The 12,575-nt window shown below is 44.6% G+C and overlaps 1 protein-coding gene across 1 annotated transcript in view; it reads right to left on the bottom strand.

The window, feature by feature from the left end:
- Window positions 1-12,575, bottom strand: part of Tgm4 (transglutaminase 4) — a 32,005-nt gene that overhangs the window by 5,964 nt on the left and 13,466 nt on the right. The window contains exons 7-10 of the mRNA XM_021172316.3: window positions 9,891-10,062; window positions 9,681-9,819; window positions 8,370-8,473; window positions 4,250-4,501 (exon numbers count right to left, since the gene is read on the bottom strand). Of these exons, the coding sequence (XP_021027975.1) occupies window positions 4,250-4,501; window positions 8,370-8,473; window positions 9,681-9,819; window positions 9,891-10,062 (667 nt within the window). The remainder of the gene's footprint in view (window positions 1-4,249; window positions 4,502-8,369; window positions 8,474-9,680; window positions 9,820-9,890; window positions 10,063-12,575) is intronic.

Raw genomic sequence — 12,575 nt, 5'->3', positions numbered from 1 at the left:
TTTGGTTTGTTTCATTTGTTTTGAGGCAAGGTTTCTCTGTATAACCCTGGCTATTGGAACTCACTCTGTAGACCAGGCTGGCCTTAAATGCAGAGATCCACTTCCTCTGCCTCTTCAGTGCTGGGATTAAAGATGTGTGCCATCACCACCCTGGCTCATGAAGCTTCAAGGGAATCTTGAGAGTGCCCTAAAGAGTCTTTCAGAGTTATCTGCATGATACATTTGAATTAAGACTCTGGTATCTGATCAGCTGGAGCTGAAGAATCAGCTGTGCATTTCTCAAGAAGAGGCAGGTAGATCTCAGTGAGTTTGAAGCCAGTTTGGTCTACATATGAAGTTCTAGCCCAACCAGAGCTACACAGTGAGATCCTGTCTTAAAAAAAAAAAAATCAGCTGATTATCAAGAAACTAGTACCACCAAAGTGAAACCTCTATGACATAATCAATTGCTGGTCAGGTAGAGATGAGAAATCTGCTGTGATTTAGAGACCAGCATCGTCAAGGTAAAATCTTCTGGAGTATTTCCTCATTCTCAGCACACAGAATCTGTGGTCTAGAGAGGGCAAAGGTTGCATCTCATGCTAGCAGCTGAACTTGGTAGTCTACGAGTTTCCCAGGTAGTACTGGTTTTGAAGGCATGAAGGATCATGGAGATCAGCTGAACCTTGGCACTGTGAACAGCCAGATTACTGGTGAAGGTGCAACCATGTAGACCCCAGCATATTTGAAATGCAAGAAACATGGAATAACCACCAAGGACACTGACAGTTGTAGCATAGAACCAACTTGAGCTTAAGAGACCAGTTCTGTGTGCTGCAGATAGCAGGACCAAAAAACCAGAGCTATATAGGTGCTCAGGAGTCTAAAGGACCACAAGCAGACCTCAGATTTGAAAACTGAACTTTTTATACTGTTGGGTTTTGGCTTTGCTTTCATTTGATTGTAACTATGCCCTGGGTTTTCCCTCTTGGAATAAAAAATATGTAACTTATTTTTTAACTTACAGGAGCCCACAGCTAAGAGTGTTTGGATGTCTTTTTTTTTTTTTTTTTTTTTTCTTTTCCGAGACAGGGTTTCTCTGTATAGCCCTGGCTGTCCTGGAACTCACTTTGTAGACCAGGCTGGCCTCGAACTCAGAAATCCGTCTGCCTCTGCCTCCCGAGTGCTGGGAATAAAGGTGTGCACCACCACGCCCGGCTGTGTTTGGATGTCTTAAAGAGACTGAATTTTTAAAGACTGTGGAACTTTTAATAGTTGAAATGTTTTATATTGTGATATTGATATTTATACAAGATCGTAGGGCTAAGCAAGTCAGGAAAAGTTATCTCTTAACAGTGTTGTATTTGTATGTCAAGTTGACAAGGAGTCAGTTGTCCTGGTTAGATATTTTTGTAAACACAAAGCAGGCTCATCTAGGAAGAAAAAACGTCAATTGAAAGAATGCCTCTATTTGATTGGCCCATAGACAAATCTGTGAGGAATTTTCTTATTTAATGACCTATCTGGGAGGGCTTATTCTGCTGTGGATCTGCAGGTGGGCCTGGGTTTTATAAGAAAGCAGGCTGAGCAAGACATGAGGAACAAGCCAGTCAGCAGTGTTCCTACATAGCTCCTGCTTCAGTTCCTGCCTCAAGTGTTTGCCTTGGCTTTCTTCGATGTACTGTGACCTGGGATATGTAAGCCAAATAAACCCTTTCCTTTCCAAATTACTTTTTATCGTGGTCTTTATCACATCCATAGAAACAAAACTAAGACACCCATTGACTAGCAGTATGGGGGCGTCCAGGAGCTAAGTTTTCACACTATGAAGCACCCAAAGCCCCATGCTGGGACCTGTAATAAGTGGAAATGGCAGCAGAAAAACAAAACAAAACAAAACAAAACAAAACAAAAAAACCCAGAATACCCCTGCTCCTCCCTAAAAACTGTGGGAATACTAGAAAGAATGAATTCACCTTCAACCTTCCCAGGACTATTGAAATCAACCCAAGGATCATTTAATCCCAGTAACCCTCTGAGCCAGGCATGGAGAGTTAGACCTCTAATCCAGCACCTGGGAAACCTGAGTCAGGAAGATTATCAAGACTTCCAAGCCAACCTGGACTACATAGTGAGTTTCAAGCCATCTACAAAGTGAGACCTTATCTCAGAAATCAGGAAGAGAGGCAGGAGGAACTCAGAAGGCATGAGGTAGTCCCATTCTCTCCCCACCTCCCAGGCCCTCAGTCACCCCCAAAACAGGAAGGACTAGTCACAGTGAAGCCAGAAGCCTCCCCATCTGATGGTATGTGGGTTTGCAGCAGACGCACAACCTCACCACAGGGTTTTATTGTCCTTTGACTGTGATAACAGCTCCCTGGAAGTGTCCATTCACAGAGCTCACCTTTACTTGACCAGACTCAGCTTACAACAAACGGCATCTTTCCTTGTGTATTCAAAAAACATTTTTAAAACCTTGAAGAGAAAGTCCAACAAAGGCAAAGCAAGTTGGGAGCTGTCACCTTGAGGCTCTGTACAAATGAGACTGAAGTAGAGCACCAATCGTGCTTCTGGATGCAGCTCCTGGACCAAGGCAAGTTTACTTATTATCCCAGACAGTCAGTCTCCTGCTGCCCAGGAGGCAAATGGGAGAAGAGTTCAGAAGTTATGAATGATGCATAAAGGCTGCACAGAGGTGCCACAGGGAGTCGATGCACAAGCACACAGCAGAGAGCCACAGTGTATCCAGCAAGCTTATAGCTTTCAAGGAAAGCCTGATTTGGAACTTACTATAATACTATAATATATTACTGTAAATATATTCAAAGAACTGAAAGAACAGAGACAGTAGCTCACCAAGCAGATGCTGTCAACAAAGAGACTTGCAATAGTTTTAAAGTCAGTAATAGCTTAGAGACTGTACAAGAAACCATTAGGAAATGTGAGGTTGGGTTTGTAGAGAGAATGTCTTGTGTTTGGATGGATGTTGCACTTGTCCATAATAACTTTGTTAGCCTGCAGCTGAGACAGGAAATAGGAGGTGGGACATCTGGGAAGCACAAAGGCTTCTGGGATAGTGTCAGGTAGGAGATTTGTTTGAGAAGGTGTGACAGACAAGTCAATTGGCCACGTGGTGAAATGTAGATTAGAATAAATGGGTTATTTTAAGTTATGAGCTAGTCAGAGAAGAGCCTAACTATATGGCCAAGGCATTTGTAAATATATTTTGAGTCTTGTGTCTGGGAGCATGGGGCTGGGAGGAAGAAGCAGACCTAACTTTTACATAGGTTAGTTGAAATTACTTAGTCTTCAGGGCAGAAGGGGAAAGTACAAGGAAAAAGAGACAGTACACTGAGCACTCTTTCTCCCTCCCTCAGACGCTGGCAAAGTGCTTGCCTAGCATCCATAAAACCCTGCTTTAATACTTTAAAAGAAAAATTAAAAAAAAAAAAAACCTAGGCCAGGCATGGTGGCACACACCGTTGATCCAAGCACTCAGGAGGCAGAGGCATGCAGCTCTCTGTTAAGTCCAGGCCAGTTTGGTTTATATAGTAGGTTTCAGGCCAGCCAAAACTACTTAGTGATATTTTTCTCAAAAACATACATACATACACACACACACATACACATACAACCTCCTAACTCAGCCACTTCTAAGCTGGGTGGCTCTAACCCAGGAAGAATACCTCTAAAAAAAAAAAAAAAGAATACCTCTGAGTTCTGTGTCTGCTGCCTATAGTATATAGAGCGTTGCAGGACTTTGCAAGGCCACGGGGGCTGAAGGTGCCGTGTGTTTGCAGCCTGGTGTGTGCGTTGATTGCCCAGGCAACCTATGATCAGGTTTTGTTTCAAATAGGACATCATAGTGTAGACAAGGCTGGCTTCAAACTTACCACAATGTTCTTGCCCTAACCTCCAGGTGTGTGCCACAGCATCTGGCTACTTCATCTTGCCCTGGAGTGGACACACTGAGTCATCATACAGGACACAATTACCCTCATCCCACAGGACACAGTCACCCTCATCCCACAGGACACAGTCACCCTCATCCCACAGGACACAGTCACCCTCATCTCATACTGTCTAAAGATACTGTCACATTCTTGCTAAAGACCATGTGGTTGAGCTGTTGTGACAGGGACCTCTGGCCGATGACACCCTAGATTTCTGCCATCAGCTCCTTTGGGTCTCAGATCTGCCTTCCACCAAGGACTGTCCTGGTTGAGGATAATGTCCTGGTCTTGGAACTAGCCTGTAATGGCATAGCTACCTTCTGGGAACTTGTATTGCAAGGTAATATCTTCACGCCTGTTCTCGCCCACCATCTTGGTGCTGATGTTCTTGCCGATGCTGGCGGTCTCCACAGCGATGAGGATATTCTTCTCCCTTTCCTGGTTCTGCCTCACCAACCAGATAAACTTGTCACCATTGACCTCCGTGAACACAAATGTGGTGTCATACTTCATCTGGACCAATCCCTGGCGAATAGCAGTCAGTGGTGAAGGCCCAGTGCGAAAGCCTCCTGAGGGAGGAAGTAAGAGAGGATGGCTGCCAGGGTTTCCTTGCCCACCCTGCCTCCCAACCCTGAAATCCATCACAGTAACAGTAAGAAATCCCACCCAAGCAGGGAGGCAACAGGTACTTCCCAGGCAGCTCGAACTGCTTTGTGACCCTTAAGGACACATCCCAGCTTAGAACTGAAATGTCCAGGAAATCTCAGGCCCAGAGGTAGGGAGCCATTCATCCTAGCAAACAGCCTTCTTCCCATATGGCCTATACCTCTGCTTCCTGGATATTGGTGATAAAGGCAGTACTGACCTCATTGGTCATCAAGCATCAAATGAGCATCAAACAAAGTAGTACACAGTGGCACTCAGCATCGTACTCATCTGGGAACCATCGCTAGCCATTGCTATTGATCTAAACCAGTAGGGCTCCTTCTAAAGCTCTGACATAGCAATAGAGAGGTCTGTCATTGACAACTTAGTAAACATTAGTCCTTCAGCTCTCCATTGTACAGTGGGTTTGATTTTGCATATCCTTGTACTCTGGCCTTGCCATGCCTTTTGTCTTATTTAACCTCCAGGACACCCTGGCCTCTTAACAGCAGCCAGCCCCGTGATTCAGTGTAGTGGGAGATAAGATGCAGAACAGGGCTTCTAATCTAAACTTGCTGTTTCTAATGTGGCAGAGGACTTCCCACTCTCTGCTATCATCATAGCTACAAAAGTGAGTTTGTGGTGGACTTCTAAGGCCCTTTCCACCTGGGCATAGGGCTTCTACCTCGCAGGTAGATAGTAACCCTAGGCTGTGTGTAGCCCTGTTGCCAAGGCTACTGTCTCCACCTTGGCAAATACTACTGAGACCCCAGAAAAGACTGTGAACCCTACTGCTGAGCATCTGTCAGCAAGAGGTGTGGTGAGCTTGCCTTCTCATGGGGAGATAGGAGCAGCAGATCTCTGGAGATCCCTGGTTGGCTCCAGTGGGAACTTGTGACGCTGTGATTTTATCTTGGCGAGTCTTTGGGACATACTGGTTGGAATAATACAGACACCAAAATATTTTAAGTTGTAATTTGGATGTCTCTGGGGACCTGTGCCTCCTGTATCTGGGTACCCCTTCTCAATCTACAAGGTTCCCTGCCATCAGCCAGGAGCTGATGGCCCAGATGATGATTTTGCTCCTCGAAAGGCTGACAGAGGGCACTGTAAGGATGCCTGTGTCCTGCCCAGGCCAAGGTCCCCTAGGAATGCAAGAGTGGAGGAGCCTAGTTGTAGGGAACCTGAGACAGCCTAATTAGAGAAGTTCTTTTATGAAATGCAGGTTCACAAAACAGTTGAATACTTGATGTCATCTCAAGCCTTCCCATTCACTGGGCTGTTTCTTTGTTTGCTTTTTTGTTTGTTTGTTTGTTTGAATTTATTTTTGTGGATTGTTTTGTTTCATTTCATTTTGCTTTTGAGAGAAACTCACTATTTAGCTGAGAATGGCTTTGAACTCCTGATCCTTTTTCTCAGGATTATAGGGTTATAGACAAATGCCACCACAATGAGGTAACTTGTTTTTTAATATTCAGACTAACTTGGTTGAGCCTGTTGGGACAAATCTGTAGTCCCAGTACTGAGGGTCCAGAGCTGACAGATGGGAGCTCAAGGCCAGTCTGAGTTACACAGCAAGACTATCTCTAAAACAAAAATCTTTTTAAAATGAGTTTGAGATTATAATATAATTACATTTATCCCTTCTCCTTTCTTCCCAAACTCTCCTATATTCCCCTCCTTGTTTTCTCTCAAAATCATGGCCTCATTTTCATTGATTGTTGGAAAAATCATAAATAATATGAACTAATGAAGGTGACTTGATTCTGATGTAGGAGAAACTTGAAATAAGAAAGTTGATGCTGGGCTGGAGAGATGGCTCAGCAGTTAAGAGCACTGACTGCTCTTCCAAAGATCCTGAGTTCAATTCCCAGCAACCACAAGGTGGCTCACAACCATCTGTAATGACATCCAATGCCCTCTTCTGGGGTGTCTGAAGACAGCTATGGTGTACTCATATCCAATAAATAAATAATTCTTAAAAAATAAAAAGGAAAGGAAGAAAATTGATGCTATGAAGGATTTACTAGTAAAGTTGCTTAAGAAATATTAAGTTGCACAAAGTAGAATTTAGCTGAAGGCACGCTGCCTCTGATAGGATGGGAGGTTAATGCTGGGCAGGCTTTTTAGAAACTGTAGGAACCAAAATTCTGTACCAAAATTGAAGCTTAGGGTTACTGAGAAAGTTTCTGCTAATGTTTGTTCAGTAGCACTGACCTCAGATTAGGTTCATCTCTGATACCAAAAGGAAACAACCCTAACTCAAAGCTGACCGTGAGGCCCGTCCTCATATAAAGGAACAATCCTCCAACATGGAAGCTGTAGTGGGTAGGGCAGGGTCACAACCATCATTAAGTTGAGGCCTGCCCTTAAGTCCCCTGTGCTCTTATCAGGAAGATCATGATTCTAGCAGCTGGGCAAAATAAGTCTGGATAACATCTATTCTAACACTGGTATACAAAAGAAATAACCCTGGCAATATCTTTGCTATGTAAATCTACCATGGGCCCAAGTAGGCAGACTTGAAGTCTCCTGTCTCAGTTTCAGTTGTTCAAAGTATAACCTGGGGCAGGGACTGGAAAGAGATTTAAAGATGACAGACTATATATAATGTATAAGCTTAAGGCCTACACAAGCTGTAAAAATTTTCTGTTTGAGGCTAATTTCCTCTTGTGCATAAGGGGATGCTGTCACACACACTTTTGTTTGTTTGTTTGTTTGTTTGTTTTTGTTGTTTGTTCTTTGATTCAGAGTTTCTTCATGTAGTCCTGGCTCTCCTGGAATTTTTTCTGTAGTCCAGTCTGGCTTGGAACTCACAGAGATCTGCCTGCCTCTACCTCCAGACTGCCATGATTAAAGGTATGTGCTACCACCACCCAGAAACTATCATGCATTCTTTCGTTTTTTTTTGTTTTTTGTTTTTTGTTTTTTTTGTTTTTTGTTTTTGGTTTTTGAGACAGGGTTTCTCTGTGTAGCCCTGGGTGTCCTGGAACTCACTCTGTAGACCAGGCGGGCCTCGAACTCAGAAATCCGCCTGCCTCTGCCTCCCGAGTGCTGGGATTAAAGGCGTGCGCCACCACGCCCGGCCTACTATCATGCATTCTTAAAGAGTTTTTTCCTTTGTTAATCTTTTATGTGTGCAGGGTGGTTTCTCAGTGGTAAGGCATATTAACTTTATAACAATTTCACAGATTTTTTTTTAGGTAGCCTCAGACCACACCTCATCTACACAGAAACTCTTCAAGCTCTTTGCAGCCCCTTTCACCCAACCCAAGACAAGATAATAGGTTAAACTGTATGGTGGAATACACCATCCAACTGGAGCTCAACTGTTTCAGATACCTGCAGCTGCTAACCACATTCACTTCACCTCCCTGAGCATGGATTTGAAAAACACAGATAATGACAAAAACGGGCTTTGAAAGATTAGCTATGGGCTATCAAAACAGCTAAGTGGCAGGCAGTATCTGCTAAGCCTGGAAGCCTTAATTCACTCCCTGGTACCCATGTGACAGGAGAAACCTGACTCTCACAAATTGTCCTCTGACATCCACCATGATGCATGTGTGTACACACAAACCAATTAATAAACATGATTGTAAAACGTTTGAAAATGTGAGTTGTACCTCCCGTCAGCACCCGTGCTCACTGTCCTTTGTGTTCTCTTCACAAGGCCGTGCTCAGTGTGAGGGTAACCATCCAAGACCAACTTGACCCTGCACAGACTAGTCAGAAGAGCAGCCCAGACATGGCCTCTGTCCCCTGCTCCTGCCGTGCCTCATACAAACTCACCGTCACTGATTTCCTGGGGTGTAGAATCCAGGACCTGCCAGCCATCATAGCCCTGAGGTAGATCCTGCCTTTTCATCCAGGCATCTGTCCACACGTGGAAATTCCTGTGGCAGGAGAAAGAGCCTCACCAGAGCCAGCCGTGTAGTTAAAGAACCTGCCATCATAGCCCTCTAAGGTTGTTCTGAAGAGGTGGGAACCCTTGTCAACAGAGGCAAGGACAATTCTGAGTACTTTGTGGAAAGCAGAGCTTAGAGCAGGCGGGCAGTGGGGAGAAACTCCTCAGACCCAAAGAGTCAAGAGAACAATTATTAAGCCTCTGCCAGATGAATGAATGAGTGAATGAATGAATGAACAAATGAGCAAACAACTGTAAATTCTTTCCCCCTCTTAACAGGATTCTGATTTAATTGCTGAATAGTTTTGTGTCTGGACAATATTCCATATTCTTGCTAGTTTGCCTGTTTTTTTGGTTTTTGTTTTTGTTTTTATTTTTTGTTTTTTGTTTGTTTGTTTGTTTTGTTTGTTTTTTTGTTTTTGTTTTTCAAGACAGGGTTTCTCTGTATAGCTCTGGCTGTTATGGAACTCACTTTGTAGACCAGGCTGGCCTTGAACTCAGAAATCCGCCTGCCTCTGCTGGGATTAAAGGTGTACGCCACCACACCCAGCTGTTTTGTTTTTCAAGACAGGGTTTTTCTGTGTAGTCCTGGGTGTCCTAGAACTCACTCTGTAGACCAAGCTGACCTCAAGCTCACAGAGATCCTCCTGCCTCTGCCTCCCGAGTATTTGGATTAAAGGCATATGCCATAAAACAGTTTACCATATTGGTTAACAGGCTTTGGTGTCTTCCACATGTAGTGCCAAAGTGAAAGTCTTGGCATGTGAACTGGACCTTCACAACAGTGTTTGAAGAACAGTGGTAGAAGCCATGACCCCACCCCAACCACCAGTCCTCCCCATACATCCATACAATACCTGCATTTTCAGTTTGCAGAGTGTTTGTGCACTGGGTCAGAGGGGGCAACAGTGCCTCTTGCTGACTGAGGATGCCAGTTACCTCAGAGTGTGACACACAGCAACCTGTCTCAGTCCCTAGGGCTGGGGGCCAGAAGTAAATACCAATTCTTGGCCTTTGCCTCCAGGGATATTTATGTTTAACAAGCCTTCTCAGGACTTATGGGTTACACTATGAGGCTGACTATGCAAAGTGGGTTTCTGGTGTTGATACTGCTCACAACTTGAACCAGTCTACAGAGAAGCTGCAAGGCCCACAGAACAGAAGGGAACAGAAGAGACCAGCTGGAGGGAGCCTACCAGACAGAGTCTTTGGTCAGATGTGGAATTGTCTTGCCCGATTCATCCAGGTAGATGTCTACTGTGAGGTTCTTTTCTGTATCATGGGCTGACTCAAAGTTAGTCACGCTTCGAGCTGGGATGCCCACTGCTCTCAGTGCTGAAATGACCCAGGGCAGGATTGTTAGCTTCTGTGGGAACTGAGTAGCCCCAGCCCCAGTTGCAGCCTACCTGTGGTCAGGATTCCAGAGAAAACCCAGCACTGGCCGTAGCGTACAGGCATCCTGGTGATGTAATGCTGCTGCAGGATGGGTACACTGCTGGTCCACACATATGGGGCCGTGCCATTGGCATAGTCTCCTGTCCAGTTCCCCATCAGCACTCCGCCGTTCGCAGCACACATCTGACACAGGAGAGAACTGTGCTAGCATTTGTGCCCTTCCCAAACCTAGAGTTTATCCAGGGCAGGTGACTACCCAGAAGGGCCAAAGAGCAAGTTTAAGAATAGGTCTACCATTGCATACACTAGCAAGATTTTGCTGAAAGGACCCAAATATAGCTGTCTCTTGTGAGACTATGCCGGGGCCTAGCAAACACAGGAGTGGATGCTCACAGTCAGCTATTGGATGTATCACAGGGCTCCCAATGGAGAAGCTAGAGAAAGTACCCAAGGAGCTAAAGGGATCTGCAACCCTATAGTTGGAACAACATGATGAACTAACCAGTACCCCGGAGCTCTTGTCTCTAGCTGCATATGTATCAAAAGATGGCCTAGTCGGCCATCACTGGAAAGAGAGGCCCATTGGACTTGCAAACTTTATATGCCCCAATATAGGGGAATGCCAGGGCCAAAAGAATGGGAATGGGTGGGTAGGGAAGTGGGGGGGGGCGGTATGGGGGACTTTTGGGATAGCATTGGAAATGTAATTGAGGAAAATATGTAATAAAAATATTAAAAAATAAAAAAAAAGAATAGGTCTAGCTACATGGTAAGACTCGGCTTCTCCTCCTGCACTATCCCAAAGAAGCCATCACTCACTGAGTGAGAGTCAAATGGCAGAGAAGAGCATCTACCGTAATCTGAAAAGGCTGTGCCAATATGCGCAGGGGGACAGATGGTCTTCACGTGTGTTAACCAAAATGATATAACAAGGTCCCTCTATGGATGAAAACTGCAACAGATATCTACTAAGGTGGACACTAAAGAGATTTGCAAAACTGCAAGCCACACTACTCTCTTCACTACATTTTACACTTCAGAAAGCTTTGTTTTAATTTCTTTTTTAATGATTTACTTATTTATTTTATGTATATTAGTACACCATTGCTCTCTTCAAACACACCAGAAGAGGGCATCAGACCCCATTGCAGATGGTTGTGAGCCACCATGTGGTTGCTGGGAATTGAACTCAGGACCTCTGGAAGAGCAGTCAGTGCTCTTAACCACTGAGCTATCTCTCCAGCCCCAGAAAATTTTTAAACACAAAAAAAATATTGGTTAACTTGTAGATTTATTATTATTCCCTTAGCAGAAAACAGATTTGTTGCATGTGTGTGTATAAAATATAATTTCTAAATATAATATTTATACACCTGTAATAAAATATTCATATTATAAGTATAATCATAAGGTATAAATAACGTCTACACATTTGTAGACATAAGCCATATAAACATAAGCTACTTAGGGTCCTTGGTACCTTTTAACAGTGTCTTGATGTCCTGACCGCAGGGTTTGAGGACTGCTGCCTTGGATACAGTAGACAATGGCTGACCATCAGCAGCAAAGATCCTGGGATACAGTTTTTGCACTCGGGAAGCCCTGCCTAAGCTCTTCCATATTTGTGAAATGGTGGTTTTGCAGGCTGTGCCTTGCCCTGGGGACTTCCATTTTACAAGCAGCACTTGACTCCAGGGTTCAAATGCAGAGGCAGGATGATGTTTTAGCAGGCACAGACTAGTACAGGACATGCCTAACAATCAAAAGGGATCAGCGTACAAAAGGACTACAGCAACTTAGAGCCTTGGGAGCACAGGGACAGCACACTCCTACCAGGAAAGCAAGGCCCAAGACCTTAGCAAACACCTTCATCTGGACCCTGAAGTGGACCCTAGCATTGCGATGGCGACCTGTCACCTGTGCTTGTATGTATAAGGGAACTGACTGTCCCAGAGGTCTCTGCTCGGCCCTATTCCCACTGCCAATATAACTTACTTAAACTGCTGTCAATCTGGACCCTGCCCTGTACTTCATCCAGTGGCAGCCACTGTTCCACACTTAACTTCCACAGCTTGGCTTGACCCTGAGGCTTGGATAAAACCTGTAATCTCACAGCTGTATTCTGCAGCACTTTCAAATACCTATATCAAGGTTAGTGCGTGCTCTCTCTCTCTCTCTCTCTCTCTCACACACACACACACACACACACACACACACACACGCGAGATACAGATCTCTATGCCACTTCCTTTGCCTCTCAGGTCTCCTCACACTCCTTGGATTCTGCTGCAGCTTCTTTGACCCTTTTGTGACCACTTTATAACCATCTATCCACCATCCATCCATCCATTCATCCATCCATGTATCCATCCATCTACCCATCCATTCATCTATCTATCCACCCATCCATCTATCCATCTATTCATCCATCCATCTATCCATCCATCCATCTACCCATATACCCATCCACCTATCCATCCATCTATCATCCACCTATCCATCCATCCACCCACCCATCTATCCATCCATCCACCCATCCATTCACTCATCCACACACCCATCCATCCATCCCTGCATCCACCCACCCATCCATCCATCCATCTGTCCACGCATACATGTAGATATGTTGACTGTGTGATGTGTAATCCAAGAGATAATATTAGTAAGACTGAAATAAAAGAACACATGTTTGCCTT

The sequence above is a fragment of the Mus caroli genome, unplaced genomic scaffold, assembly GCF_978045245.1.
Source record: "Mus caroli unplaced genomic scaffold, Mus_caroli_1 scaffold_11, whole genome shotgun sequence".
NCBI lineage: Eukaryota > Metazoa > Chordata > Mammalia > Rodentia > Muridae > Mus > Mus caroli.
The sequence above is the reverse complement of the archived record's forward strand: the minus strand, read 5'-3'. Positions and strand labels throughout refer to the sequence as shown.